The 12,905-nt window shown below is 36.8% G+C and overlaps 1 protein-coding gene across 1 annotated transcript in view; it reads right to left on the reverse strand.

The window, feature by feature from the left end:
* Positions 1-12,905, reverse strand: part of SELENON (selenoprotein N) — an 805,209-nt gene that overhangs the window by 632,273 nt on the left and 160,031 nt on the right. Inside the window, exon 3 of the mRNA XM_044060119.1 lies at positions 3,772-3,902. Coding sequence (XP_043916054.1) covers positions 3,772-3,902 — 131 coding nt within the window. The remainder of the gene's footprint in view (positions 1-3,771; positions 3,903-12,905) is intronic.

The following is a 12,905-nucleotide window of genomic DNA, read 5'->3' on the forward strand; positions in this document are numbered from 1 at the left end:
TTAAGAACCAATTATGGGACTAGACGATCATCATTGGAGTTTATTTACTTTATTTTGCATTTGATTACCGGGATAATCCATCTGGGCAAAACAAATGCCCCTTTTCAGTGAAGGGCTGGGGAGGTAAGTTCCAAAATACATATACAGTACTAATTTACAAAAACTTAAAATAAAAGTAACAATGAAAAGTTCTAAAACAAAATAACAAGTGATAAACAAAAGTTACAAAAAAGATATGATACTAAACAGTAAGACTACACAAAGTATAAAAAGTTACAATATTGATGAGACCGAATATTATAACATATTTATGTATCTATATAACTATATATATATATATATATATATATATAGAGAGAGAGATGGATGTACTTTGTAATACTGAAATTCCAAAATGCCAAAACAAGAATCAAGAAAGTTAAAATGCTGAACCGTGTAAGTATTCACAGGGCAAGTAAAACTTGCCCAACGTGAGCAATCATGCTCCTTTCCCCACTGTAGTCCGATCCTGGAATGCGCTTCGGCATTTTAACATTAATGACTCTCGGCTCAATGTTATGGTCTTTGGTGTTTTGCAATTTTGATATTACAAAGTAGATTCCATATATATATATATATATATATATATATATATATATATATATATATAAAAATCTGTGTATGTGTGATTATGAAAGAGACAGGGCATAAATAACAAAGCAGTAAAATATGCAAGAGAAAGATTTCATTTTTGTGCACAACCTTACAACCAAGAGGGTTGTAAGAGTTACTAATATGAATACACGGTTGGTTTACTTGCCAATTCCATGGTAACAGCAAGAAATACAATGTGAGCTAAGGTAGCGAGTAGCTGAAAGTGTGATAAGATGCACAGTAGCTGAGAGGAGTGCTAGTAAGCAAGTATTGCATACAATTTGGGTACAGCGAGTCTCCTGCTAGGTTTTTGGATTTAGATATGGTGAGTAGTGTTTTCTCTGTGGACTGAACTTATTGAAGACCTGAGTAACTCCGCCCAAAAGGAGAACAGCATATTGTGCCCCAGCTTACAAATGGTCGGAATCTTCATTATAATTCTGAAAGACTGAAGTTTCTGGCACATGTTCTTCCCTTCTACTAAGGTATACTGCTGTGAGTATGTGTGTATGTTTGTGAGTGTGCGAATGTATGTGTATGCGCATGCGTGTGCATTTGCATGCACACATATGCTTGTGTGATTCAAATGAAAATATGATGAGAGAAGAGGGCTAGGTGCAGCAACTGACTGAATTTGATGGACCACCAACATATTTTAACCCACTTGCCCAAAATTAGTACCTACTAAACTTTTTCCATACCTCCAGACTGTGCTTCAGAGAAAAAGGTGAAACAAAAAGTACCACTAATGGAAATACACAACTATTCATCCACATACAAGTAAATATCAAAATAACAGCAATTATACAAAATCAGCACACCAAATACTATTGTCTAAATTTCCAGACCACACTTGGGCCTGGGATTTATAGACAATTGGGGCACAGCTCAGCATTAATTACTGGCCACCTGAAGGATACAGAGATTCAAAGACAACACATTAATGCATGTCTTCTATGCTTTGAACTGCACCACGAAGCACACTCAAAAACATCAGACCTGTTCAGTCATGCAGAATTGCCTGTGAATCCCACCCCTTAGTCTTTTTTTCAAACTCGAAGCTGCTGCGGTTCACTAGAGAAAGATAAAAATGTTATGCTGGGGGCAGTCCACATTTTAGACTAATTAATACAGTAGACGGTTAGTGGCGCACAACAAAAAATTAATTCTGCATAGCTTAACTTCAAGTCCCAGTCAAGAAATGTACCTATTTTTCACCCTTGAGCATTACATGTTTCATAACTGTGCATCATACTCATTACAAATACAAGGCTTTAAATGGAAATCCTTAATAAAAGGGGAAAGCCCACGTTGTGTAGTTCCTCACCTCTGTGTGACACAGTCTAGTCATTCATTAGCATTTTGTTTTAAACTCAAAATATATCATTTGGTGGTCACTTATTTAATTTCTATCTGACACATGGTGCAGCTTCTCTATGCTAAAGATTTCTGCAGACACCTTTCTTTAAGTGAGGGAAAATAGTTCCTACCAGAACTGCTAATGAGCAAAACTGAATTGAGACACAGAGAGAGAGAGAGAGACAGAGAAGCAGACAGAAAGGAAGCTACAGCAAAATTCCAGTGCTAAGTATTTTTATAATCACTGAAAACAGTACCTATCTGTACAATAAACAGCTCAGCAACCGACATCCCAAGCATAATGTCACTCACTGTCAACATCTAGGGACAGCAATGAGCAGATCAAGAGAGGGCTGTACTAAACTGCTTTGTATCTCAGTGCAGCTCAGTAATCTCCCCAATTACAATCTGCAGTTAAGGACTAATACAGGTTAATGTTGAGCTGTGCTGTGAACTTTCTGAATGCAGCCTATGGTCTACCAGGGAAGCCTGTTGAAATTCCAAGGATCATAACTGTCATATTTGGAAAAGTGAAATTACAAATGTGCATGTTGGAGAATGCACATTAAGTGGTAACCTATCAGAAGTGTGAGACTCAATTTTTGCAAATACCAAAACTGTCTCAAATTGTGGGTAATTAACATGAAAAGTGAGGTGTAAAACCTGCTGTTACAAATTAAAAGCACTTTTGCATGAGGATAAGCTCCCTGGTCCCCACCACCATTATTTACATATACTAATTCTAAAATTGCTGTACCTTACAGCCTTATAGATGAAGGAACTGTCTGAGATACAGCAATTTGGAAAAAAATATGTGTGTCTATATATATATATATATATACATATATATATATATATATATATATATATATATATATATATATAGATATATATAGATATATATAGATACATATATAGATATATACACATACAAACACATACATATATATTATACACATAAAAATATGTATCTATATATATATTTGCATATATATATATATATATATATATATATATATATATATATAAAATCCCCTTAATTGCACTTAAATTTTCACAGCTCTCATGGACTGCACATAAAGCCCTATTGCATATTTATATATCTATATCTATTTGTGTGTGTATACATACATATATATATATATATCCTGTTAGCTGCACTTTTGTTCATGGTTCTAAGAAGCACAATTGCATGTCCTCCAACTTGTAAAGGGAACCCATATTAAGTCTGACTAATGTACTGCCTCAGAATGTTCCCCCTATATTAAGTAGTTATCTCAGAGTTACTATGCATCTACAGCACAGGTGTAGGGGCACAGTGTAAGTTGTCGATAATGAGTGAGCTGGAAGCTTAAATTCATAAGTTCGCAACCATCCCCTCAGCCACTCAGCAAAAATGGTTTATTTGTGTACCAATGAGTTTCAAAATTTGCTGCTTTTGCATTTGGGTTGCAGTTTATTTTTTAGTCATTCAGGAAATTCTGGGTATCACATTTATGACAAGCAAGTATCTATTTACCTTACAAGCACAGTTGGCAAGGTTTGGTTCTCAAATGGGATAATTTGCTAGGTTTAAAATGGCCCACAATTGCAGTTAGCCTAGTACTAACCTGTGAGCATAAACTAAATAAACAATAAAACATCTACACAAAGAGATGTGACTTTTTAGGTACGACATGTAACTAAGCTACTGTCTCATCCTAAGGAGTGATGTAATATTCTGTCAATACTTCCTTTAGCCTCATTATTAGCTATGCTTGGTTTAAATTTAATTCTTACCCCAAGGAAACCATCTTTGCTTTTTGTCATGGTTTCCAGCAGCAGAGGCTGAAACTTGGCTTCAATAGTCAGTGTCTCGCCATTAGGATCCAGACCATCCTCCTCTTCAAAGTTTGATCCTAGGACATTACCTGAGTAGCATTAGAAAATAAAGACAATAAAAACATAGTTCTGTCTCTTCTCAAAATACATGCCTGTCAGGAGGAAAATGTGTTAGATTTACACATATTTTTGCATACAAATGTTAAAAATATCACCTACAATCATCTATCTATTCCTTGGCAGCCATCCCTCTTTGACCTTTATAACCCCAGCCAAAAAGTTCTTAGTTTGCGAAAGTCCCTACTTTTTTGCCTTTACAGATGTGAGAAACACTGTTAGAGAGACGTCCAGTAAAATCACCTAACAGCTAATGACAGCATGTTCTATAAAAACATTTCACATTTAAAGTCATCAAAACAGAGTGTTTGATAAATCATTTTCAGGGAATTTAAGCCTCTCATACATACCAGTTTATTTTAATTAATATGGTATGCCCACTATAAACAAGTTCCTTTTTCAAAGACTAACCAACAGCTCTAACAAATTAAATGATTTGGCCAGACATAGTAGGCAAATGTAGATGTGTTGGAATCAAACCTAGGACTTACAGGATAAAGCTTTTTCGCAGTTCTGAGATATAATCCTCTACACTAAACTGCCAGACACACTTGTAGTAACAATTTCTAATTCAGCGACAGCACTACTAAGCTGCTGCAAGACAAAGATATCGGCACCATGCAACTCTGTGAAATGTTAATGAGGCACTCTAGTGGAGGCATATGCTAATTAGCCATGTGCTCCTCCATGGAACTGCATGTAATAAGACATTTATGCAGCCAAGCAATTTTGAGAATAGTTCGGCTGCATAAATTAACACAGCCACTCACAACCATTCTGGGTTAAAGAACACTGCCAAAAGCTCATGTTCACCCACTGCGGTAGAAGTAAAAGAAGGGGAGTTTAGCAAACAGGTACTGGTGTGTGTGTGTGTGTGTGTGTGTGTGTGTGTGTGTGTGTGTGTGTGTGTGTGTGTGTGTGTGTGTGTGCAGGGCTGTATGTGTGAGTGCATGTATGAGTGTATATATGCATTGGAGGTCACAGAAGGAGGTTTAGGGAGGGGATAGGTAGGTCCGTGTGTGCCTATTTGTGAATGGGTGAGTGTCTGTTAGAGTGATCGTGGGAGGCTGTAATGTGTGTGTGTGTGTGTGTGTGTGTGTGTGTCATACCTCCATTTCCCCCTAGACGAACGAGCAAATCCTCTCACACTGGCTTGAGGGGAAAACACACCACTTGGGATAACTCTTTCACAACATGCCTTAACAGCACTTAAACAAGATGAAGTTGAGGGGACAGGGGAGGTGACGCTAGACTTCAAGGCAAGCTCTTGCCATTGTGCCTAAATGGCACTTAAGGCATTACCAAAATGCTTAAGGTGTTGGCCTTACAAACACATGGTGCAAAGTTTGGTTCTCAGATGGTATAACTGGCTAGACTTAAAATGGCCTACATGGGCAGTTAGATAAGTACTAACCTATGAACCTAATAAAAGCACACTCCAGGGCACTGGTCACACAGTATATGTAACACAAAAGAAACAGAGATCTAAGGAGTTGTAACCTGCATACAGCTTCCCTTAGCCAAAATCCCACAGAGCAGGAGCACTGCATGTCAAAAGGTCACCACTGTATAACCAGGAATTTCAAGTTTAAAGTCAATCCACATATACTGCTATCCCTGCGACACTTAAAATACAACATTTTATACACCTCCCCTCCACAGCTGTATGACTAAATGAATACAATTTTCATGGGCACTCACTCTGATGAAAAATAAAACACACTAGCAACTCATACCATTGAATTTACTAAAAAATACAACTTGCCTCTGCATCTTTAAATAAACTAAGAGAAATTTCTTTATACCCACTGTTCTATGACCTTGCAGTTTATAATGCAAAAGTTTCAAAAAAACACAAGTGGTACAGCAGGTAAGAGTGATAAACTGTTTGAATGACTTGCCTTGTACAAGGTTAACTCAGTGCACTTTAATATTTAGTTGTATATTGTTTACGTGATTTCCTCATACAATTTGGCTTAAATTACTAATTGTTTTAATTTCTTTGAATTCTGTGGTAAATGATTTTGACTATTCTTTTCTTTTAAAAATTCTTTAATCATTTGTAGATGAAAATGGATTCCTTAAATGAGTATGCCATTAATTTACTAAAGCACAAGTATATTACACAGTGTACTAATTGCTGTGTATGTATAAAGGTAACACTGATAACAATGGAGACCTCTGTTCCTAATGTCAGAACTGGATGATTTGCAAACTATTAGCAGTAGTAAATCTAGACTTACTAATGATGATAACTGCACTTGTGAAACTGGCACAGCTCGGAAAACCATTGTTACATATATTAAATGACATGGCTAGTAAGATAAATAATAATATTAGGCACAGCGCAAACAAAACACATTTCAGAAAGGAAGTGTCTACCTTCATTAAAGATCACTAAATCCCTAATAAACAGTATACTACCAATGACAACTCCAGAATTCAGGATTAGAGTAGTTAGCAATCTGATGTTTCACAGCATGTAGAATAAAATGAAAGAAAGGAAAGTAGACATTCACAACGAATAACTAGGAAGACAATAATACCGATTAATGACTATAATGCAAACAGAACATATACTACAAAGGGTATTGATTTGTTACGTACACATACTGTAGATTATAGGGAATTACACTGCTCAGTCACAAAACTTTCAGTCTACAGAAAAATGGACAGAGAAGATAGAAGAAAGAAGAAAGAAACAAAGGGCATGCTAAAAGGAAGAAACCAAAACTGAACTTGGAAGGACTGAAGAATATTACTGTAAGTAAAAAAGGAGCATTACTGTAAGAAAAACGAGGAGAACGACCAAAACTGACAACATGGCTCAAGCTGTGGAAACACAAAGCCAGATGGATGAGAACTGTAAGCTTGCAAATGCAATATGCAATGAAAACAGTGAGATTAGCAAGACTAATGGTGATGAGGGTCATTCCCTTGTAACAGCTGATAGAGCAGACATTACTGAATTACAGGTTGAAGGTTCTTCAGAGCTGGTCAGAAATGATATACTTGTAATTGAAGACTTAATTATTAGAGAAACTGATGGCTACAGTATACTTGGAGCAAAGATAATAAACAGTGAAATACAGGATGAGAGTAGGGCCTTAAAATACCTTAATTTAAGTAAGTATGGAGTGGTTTTTATTCATGTCGAACAAATGATGTTATCTTCAAAGGCTCTCAGACTGTTAGTAGGGAAATTACAGGACTCTTGCACAGCACAAATTGTAAAGGTGCTAATGTCATATTTTTTTTAGAAATCATATATGGAAAGGAGAACCACCTCAGCATGAATGAAACATTTTTAGATAAATACCTACATGAAAAACATGTCTCTTTTAAAAAAAGGAAAATGTGTACAGCATCCAAGCCTAATTTGGGGCACACATGTATTTAGACAGGACAGTGTGCACTTGTTAAGTCAAGATATATTGCAATATTTGAAAAACACGACAGGATTTTTGCCAGATCAGAAATGTAACAGTTTACAGATAGCAACATTCGATGCACTGAATCATCACTTGTGACAATAAATTTACATTTATAACAAAAGAATCAAACTGTATTAACAAATTAACATTATACAACGACCCCCCCATTAATATTCAAAAACGTGTACGCTGACCAATCAGCGTGCACGTTTTTGAATATTAATTGGGGGGGGGTCGTTGTAAATCCGAGTTATAGTAATAGAAAAAGGTCCAGTCGCCCAGACTTTTTCCATTACTATAACTCTTACAGTAAAACTGTCTCGCTATGTTAAACGAGTTTAACATAGCGAAACAGCTTTAAAAAAAGCAACGGAGATTTCCGTTGCTTATTTTAAAGCTGCCTCGCTATGTTAAACCCATTTAACATAGCAAAACAGTTTGTAAAAAGCAACGGAGATCTTGCTTTCTCCGTTGCTTTTGCCCACAGCTCTGATTTACTGCGTAGGCGTACGCATGCATAGTACATCAGAACTGCCGCAGAATACCAGACAGCTGCGGAAGGGCAGCAAGGAGGCATTACACAATGCCATTATTTAAGAAAAGTATTTTTTTTTTCTTACATAATGTCATTGTATAATACCAATAACCCACTTCTGGGTGTGGGTAATGCTGGATTTACCCACGGTTGGCTTTGTTTGGCCACTCGAGCTTCGCCCTCGTGACCAAACCACACCAACCGTGGGTAAATCCAGCATTACCCACACCCAGGCATTAGTTATTGCTATATTATACCATGACCGCCGAAAAACGTGCACGCTGATTGGCCAGAGTGCCCGTTGTAAATCGAGTTATACTAATGGAAAAGGTCCGTAAGCCCGGACTTTTTCCATTAGTATAACACGTTTTAAACACTCGCTATGTTAAATGGGTTTAACATAAGACAGCTTTAAAATAAGCAATGGAGATCTCCGTTGCTTATTTTAGCTGTCTCGCTTTGTTAAACCCATTTAACATAGCGAGACAGTGTTAAAGCAACGAGAAAGCAAGATCTCCGTTGCTTTTTAGTGCTATGTTAAATGAGTTTAACATAGCAAGACAGTTTTAAAATAAGCAACGGACATCTCCGTTGCTTATTTTAAACTGTCTCGCCATGTTAAACTCATTTAACATAGCGAACACTAAAAAGCAACGGAGATCTTGCTTTCTCCGTTGCTTTCACAGCTCTGATGTACTGCGCAGGCGCGCAGTACATCAGAACTGCCGCTGATGCCAGACATCTGCGGAAGGGCAGTACACAGGCATTATACTATGCCATTATTTAAGAAAAGTAATAGTTTCTTTTCTTAAATAATGTCATATAATAGCAATAACCACTTCTGGGTGTGGTAATGCTAAATTTACATCGGTTGGCTTTGTTTGGTCCCTCGGGACCAAACCACGCCAACCGTGGGTAAATTTAGCATTACCCACACCCAGGCGTGGGTTATTGCTATATTAACAAACATTATACTTCACATATATTGCGATATATCATATACTCTAACCAACATTACATAAATTATTCAATTCCTGCCCCTTTTTTTAAAGAATTATCTTTATTACACCATCACTTATGACGTAAGCAATCATACATTTATACAAATGAAAACAAACCACACTGACACAATCCTAGTTGCAAGCATTTTACATCACAAACTATACTGACATACTACCAGTTGCAAACATTAAGCATCACTTACAACCTACCCAATCATTTTCAGTCAAACATTATATAGCTCACTTAAGTCACATTTCCTTTTAAACCTCATTCCACCCCTGTATGTATTGTTCTTACAATTTCCATTTTTTTCCTATGTAGTTTGCTCCTATCCTTTTCTAAAGGTATCAATTCCAGTTTTTTTTTCTCTGTTACTATATTCACTACTTCTAATATAGTTGGTTTGGATTTTAATTTCCATTTTCTAGTAACTGCTTTTTTGGCAGCCACCATAATTAGACACAGCAAGGCCTTACTGTGTCTAGGCAATTCCAATTCTGTATCACAGCTCAGAAAAATCATCACCCTCATCATACCAATCTGCCTGCCCAGCATCTCCGACAGTGCATGCTGCAGGGAATCTTTAAAGTACATCAACCAACCTTTTGAGCTTTTACACAGTTGTTTCTTGTCATATCCATTTAAGCCTATATCACATCTTACAAAACTTTTTGTTTTATTGAAAGCCTTCAAACTAAAAAACAAACACACCCTCAATCCCCCCAAAACCTATTAACTTAATACTAACACACAAAACTATGTACACCTTCAAATGCTGAAGTTTTACCCTCCTAATAGGAACAAAATTCCCAAATTGACAGCCACACTCATAGACTTGAGTTAACTTAAAAAAGGTTAACCATGCTAAGAAGCATGGTGCAACTTGTGCTTCTAGTATGTGATAATTGGTTTTGTCTTTTCTTCATAGCTCTCCCAGACGGGAAAAACACCCCAAATGCTTTAAGACAGCATTATCTCCTAGCCAATTTCTCCTCTCTGTTTTTTTTTCTTCAGCCAATCACTCTCCACCAGACTGTTGCCAGTTTCTCTTTATCAGATTGTCTCCATGGAGACATTAGAACCATGCAGCCAGTTTCTCTTTTTCAGATTGTTTCTATGGAAACTTGAAGATCAGCTGCAGAACTGCTACTGAGCATACATGTATTTGCTAGAAAAAAGCCTCATAATATTCAATATTCTTTTTCATTTACTTGCTTACTCTTAAAACTTGTTACTAAAATCAATATACGGTCCTTAATCCAGTCACTTCCCCATGGAAGAATGAGAAAAAAATGCATTAATTTTTCTTTCGTCATGCTCTTTTAACCAGGCTTTTTTCCTTGCATTGCCTACATTTCTTAAAACTGAACAAGAAGAAAGAAAAGAAAAGAAAAGAACAGCAGCACTTGTTTTCAATCCCCATTACACTTAAAAATAACTCAGAAAACTTTAAACGCAAAGAAAACCATACATCACAAACAAAAACACTGCTAGTAAGAAAACAATTCTTTATTTACAGTTAACTTTCTCTCTCCTCTTCCCCTCCCCAAAGCATTTTTGAACATTAATGACATCTATGACTGGCATATAGGGTACTGTCAGGTCCCACTCTGAAGGACCTTCTGCATATCCACAAAACAAACAGCACCAGAATTACCCATTCTAAAAACATAAACCTTACCTGTGATATAAATAGGACCTGCTGGAGAGACAGGTATGTAGCCCAGACATTACCTCATCTATGGAACAGGCTGCCCATCCATGTGAAGCAGAGTTCCTCCCTAACCCAATTCAAGTGCAACTTGGACAACTGGATGGTGAACAGGAAATTCATCCCTGGTTTGACACCTATGTCTCTAATGGACAAAGACAATCAGTAAATGGTTCATCTCCCAGGCCCCAGTCTGTAAATGTTTCATCTCCAAAACCCCCACTTACACTATCAAGACTATCAGAACTTGTCAGAGATTTGGGATGCATGGCTAGGCTTAAAAAGGCCCTTGTGGTCATTAGTCTAGTAAACACCTATGAACCTCTGAATGTTCCAGTATTTTCAGATTTTCTTGTTCTGTCATATTTCACACATATGTTACAATTACAAGCTTCCTCAGACTGTCTGTCTGAGGAAGTCTGTAATTGTAACAAATGAAAAGCGCTTAACTTTAATAAATTTCTGGTGCCATTCCGCAGTTTTTTCTCCTGTTTTTTGTTTTACAGTTTGTTTTTTGCTCACATGATTCTTTAGTATATTTCACACATATAATTATTGCATTATAACCCCAAATTAAGTTACTGGTTTTGTTACTGTTCATCTCCATCTCCCAAATCCTGTCTCTGCTTCATTTCCAACATGATCTCAATTCTTCTACTCAATTCCCATACTTCCTTCCTTCATTCCAACATTTTCCTTTGAACACTGGGAAAAGTTTCACGGGTACAGTCTTTATTACCAGAAGAACAAGCGGCAGAATCTCTTTCTATTTCACAGCTCGCTTTTTGTTGGACAAACTTTTGTATTTCCTCCTTAGCATATATCTCATAAAAAAAAAATTATTTTGTCCCTCCAGGGAAGACTATTTTGAAGACAGCTGGGTACAGCAGTTTGAATCTCACACCTGCATCTCGACATTCCCTGAATAGTGGAATAAATTTGCTTCTCTCCTGCCTGGTGTACAATGAGTAATCATTCTCCACAAACATTCTACTGTCTCCCACTTTTAGTACTTTGTCCATCTACCACAATTTCGTCAAAATCAACTTCTTCTGCTGGTATGACTCAATCTTTACTATTAAAGGTCTAGGTTGTTTTCTCATAGCCAAGTTTGGAGCATATACAAGATGTGCCCTTTCAACTAAAAACTCCTGCTATGGAATACCAGTGCAGTTGTGCTTTCACAAAATTAATGCTGTCTGTTCCTTCCAGCATCTTTGGTATAGCTGAAAATTTCAGGTTTTCCCTACGTGCTCTGTCATTCTATTTTTTTAACATCTCTTCCTCAGCATTCTCATATTCAGCCAGCATTTTCTTCAGTTCACCTCATCTGAATACTCGCTTAAAGCTTCTTCCTTTGTTCCAGCCTTTTGTTGTTTGTGTTTATACACTCCATCAGTGTTTCATTTATTTTAACCAGGTCTGTGTGTTGTTGTCTTATATCTTCCTGTAGGTTACTGAAATTCATGTCTAGAGGTTGCATTGCTATTTGCTGAACAGCTGCAGAACTTTCTCCACTCAGTGTTTCTCCCTCAATTTTTGTAGCTGTTTTCTTGCGAGATCCTCTGTATTTCTTTTTTCCTTGCATCCAGGCAGTACACTAACTAGCCAGTTACTGAAATTTACCCATAAACACAAGTTTACTGACATTCTCTGCTGATGTTCTGTTTTCACACTGGAAGAGCTAGAATTAAGCTGTTACTCGATGTGCAGCCATCTTGGAAGTCACCTGTTCTGGTTATTAATGCTAAGAACATTAGTAATAAAGTTTTTTTATTGGAAAGTTTGCTACATTCCCACAAGATTGATGCTGTTACTGTCTGTGAAACATAGTTAAACAGCAATGACTGGAAACCAGTTCTGTTAGAGTACAAATGTTTTTTACTGTAACAGACATTCAATCAAAAAATCGGATGCAGATGTTATGACAGGATTAACGGTTGCTATGAGACCTGTGATTATTATATGTTCGAAGAAGAAGAAGATGATAATACTAATACTGTAAATCGGGTAACTGTGACAATAAAAACAACCTTGGAACACATAATAGTTGTTGGAGTGTATAGACCACGAAAGTCAAGTGTTGATGACCTAAAGGAATTCATACATTTCTTGCATGAAACACAGAAGACAAAAATAATACTGCCTGGGAAATTCAATTTCCCAGAAACAGACAGGAACAGCATCGCTTCAACAACATAAGTAAGGGGATTATTTACAATGTACACTCAGGAACAAAACCTGCTTCAGATTGCAAAGAGATTCACCAGAGAATGGAACATGCTGGCCATTG

This window comes from Protopterus annectens, chromosome 1.part2 (assembly GCF_019279795.1).
Source record: "Protopterus annectens isolate FY-2018-M chromosome 1.part2, PAN1.0, whole genome shotgun sequence".
Taxonomy (NCBI): Eukaryota; Metazoa; Chordata; order Ceratodontiformes; family Protopteridae; genus Protopterus; species Protopterus annectens.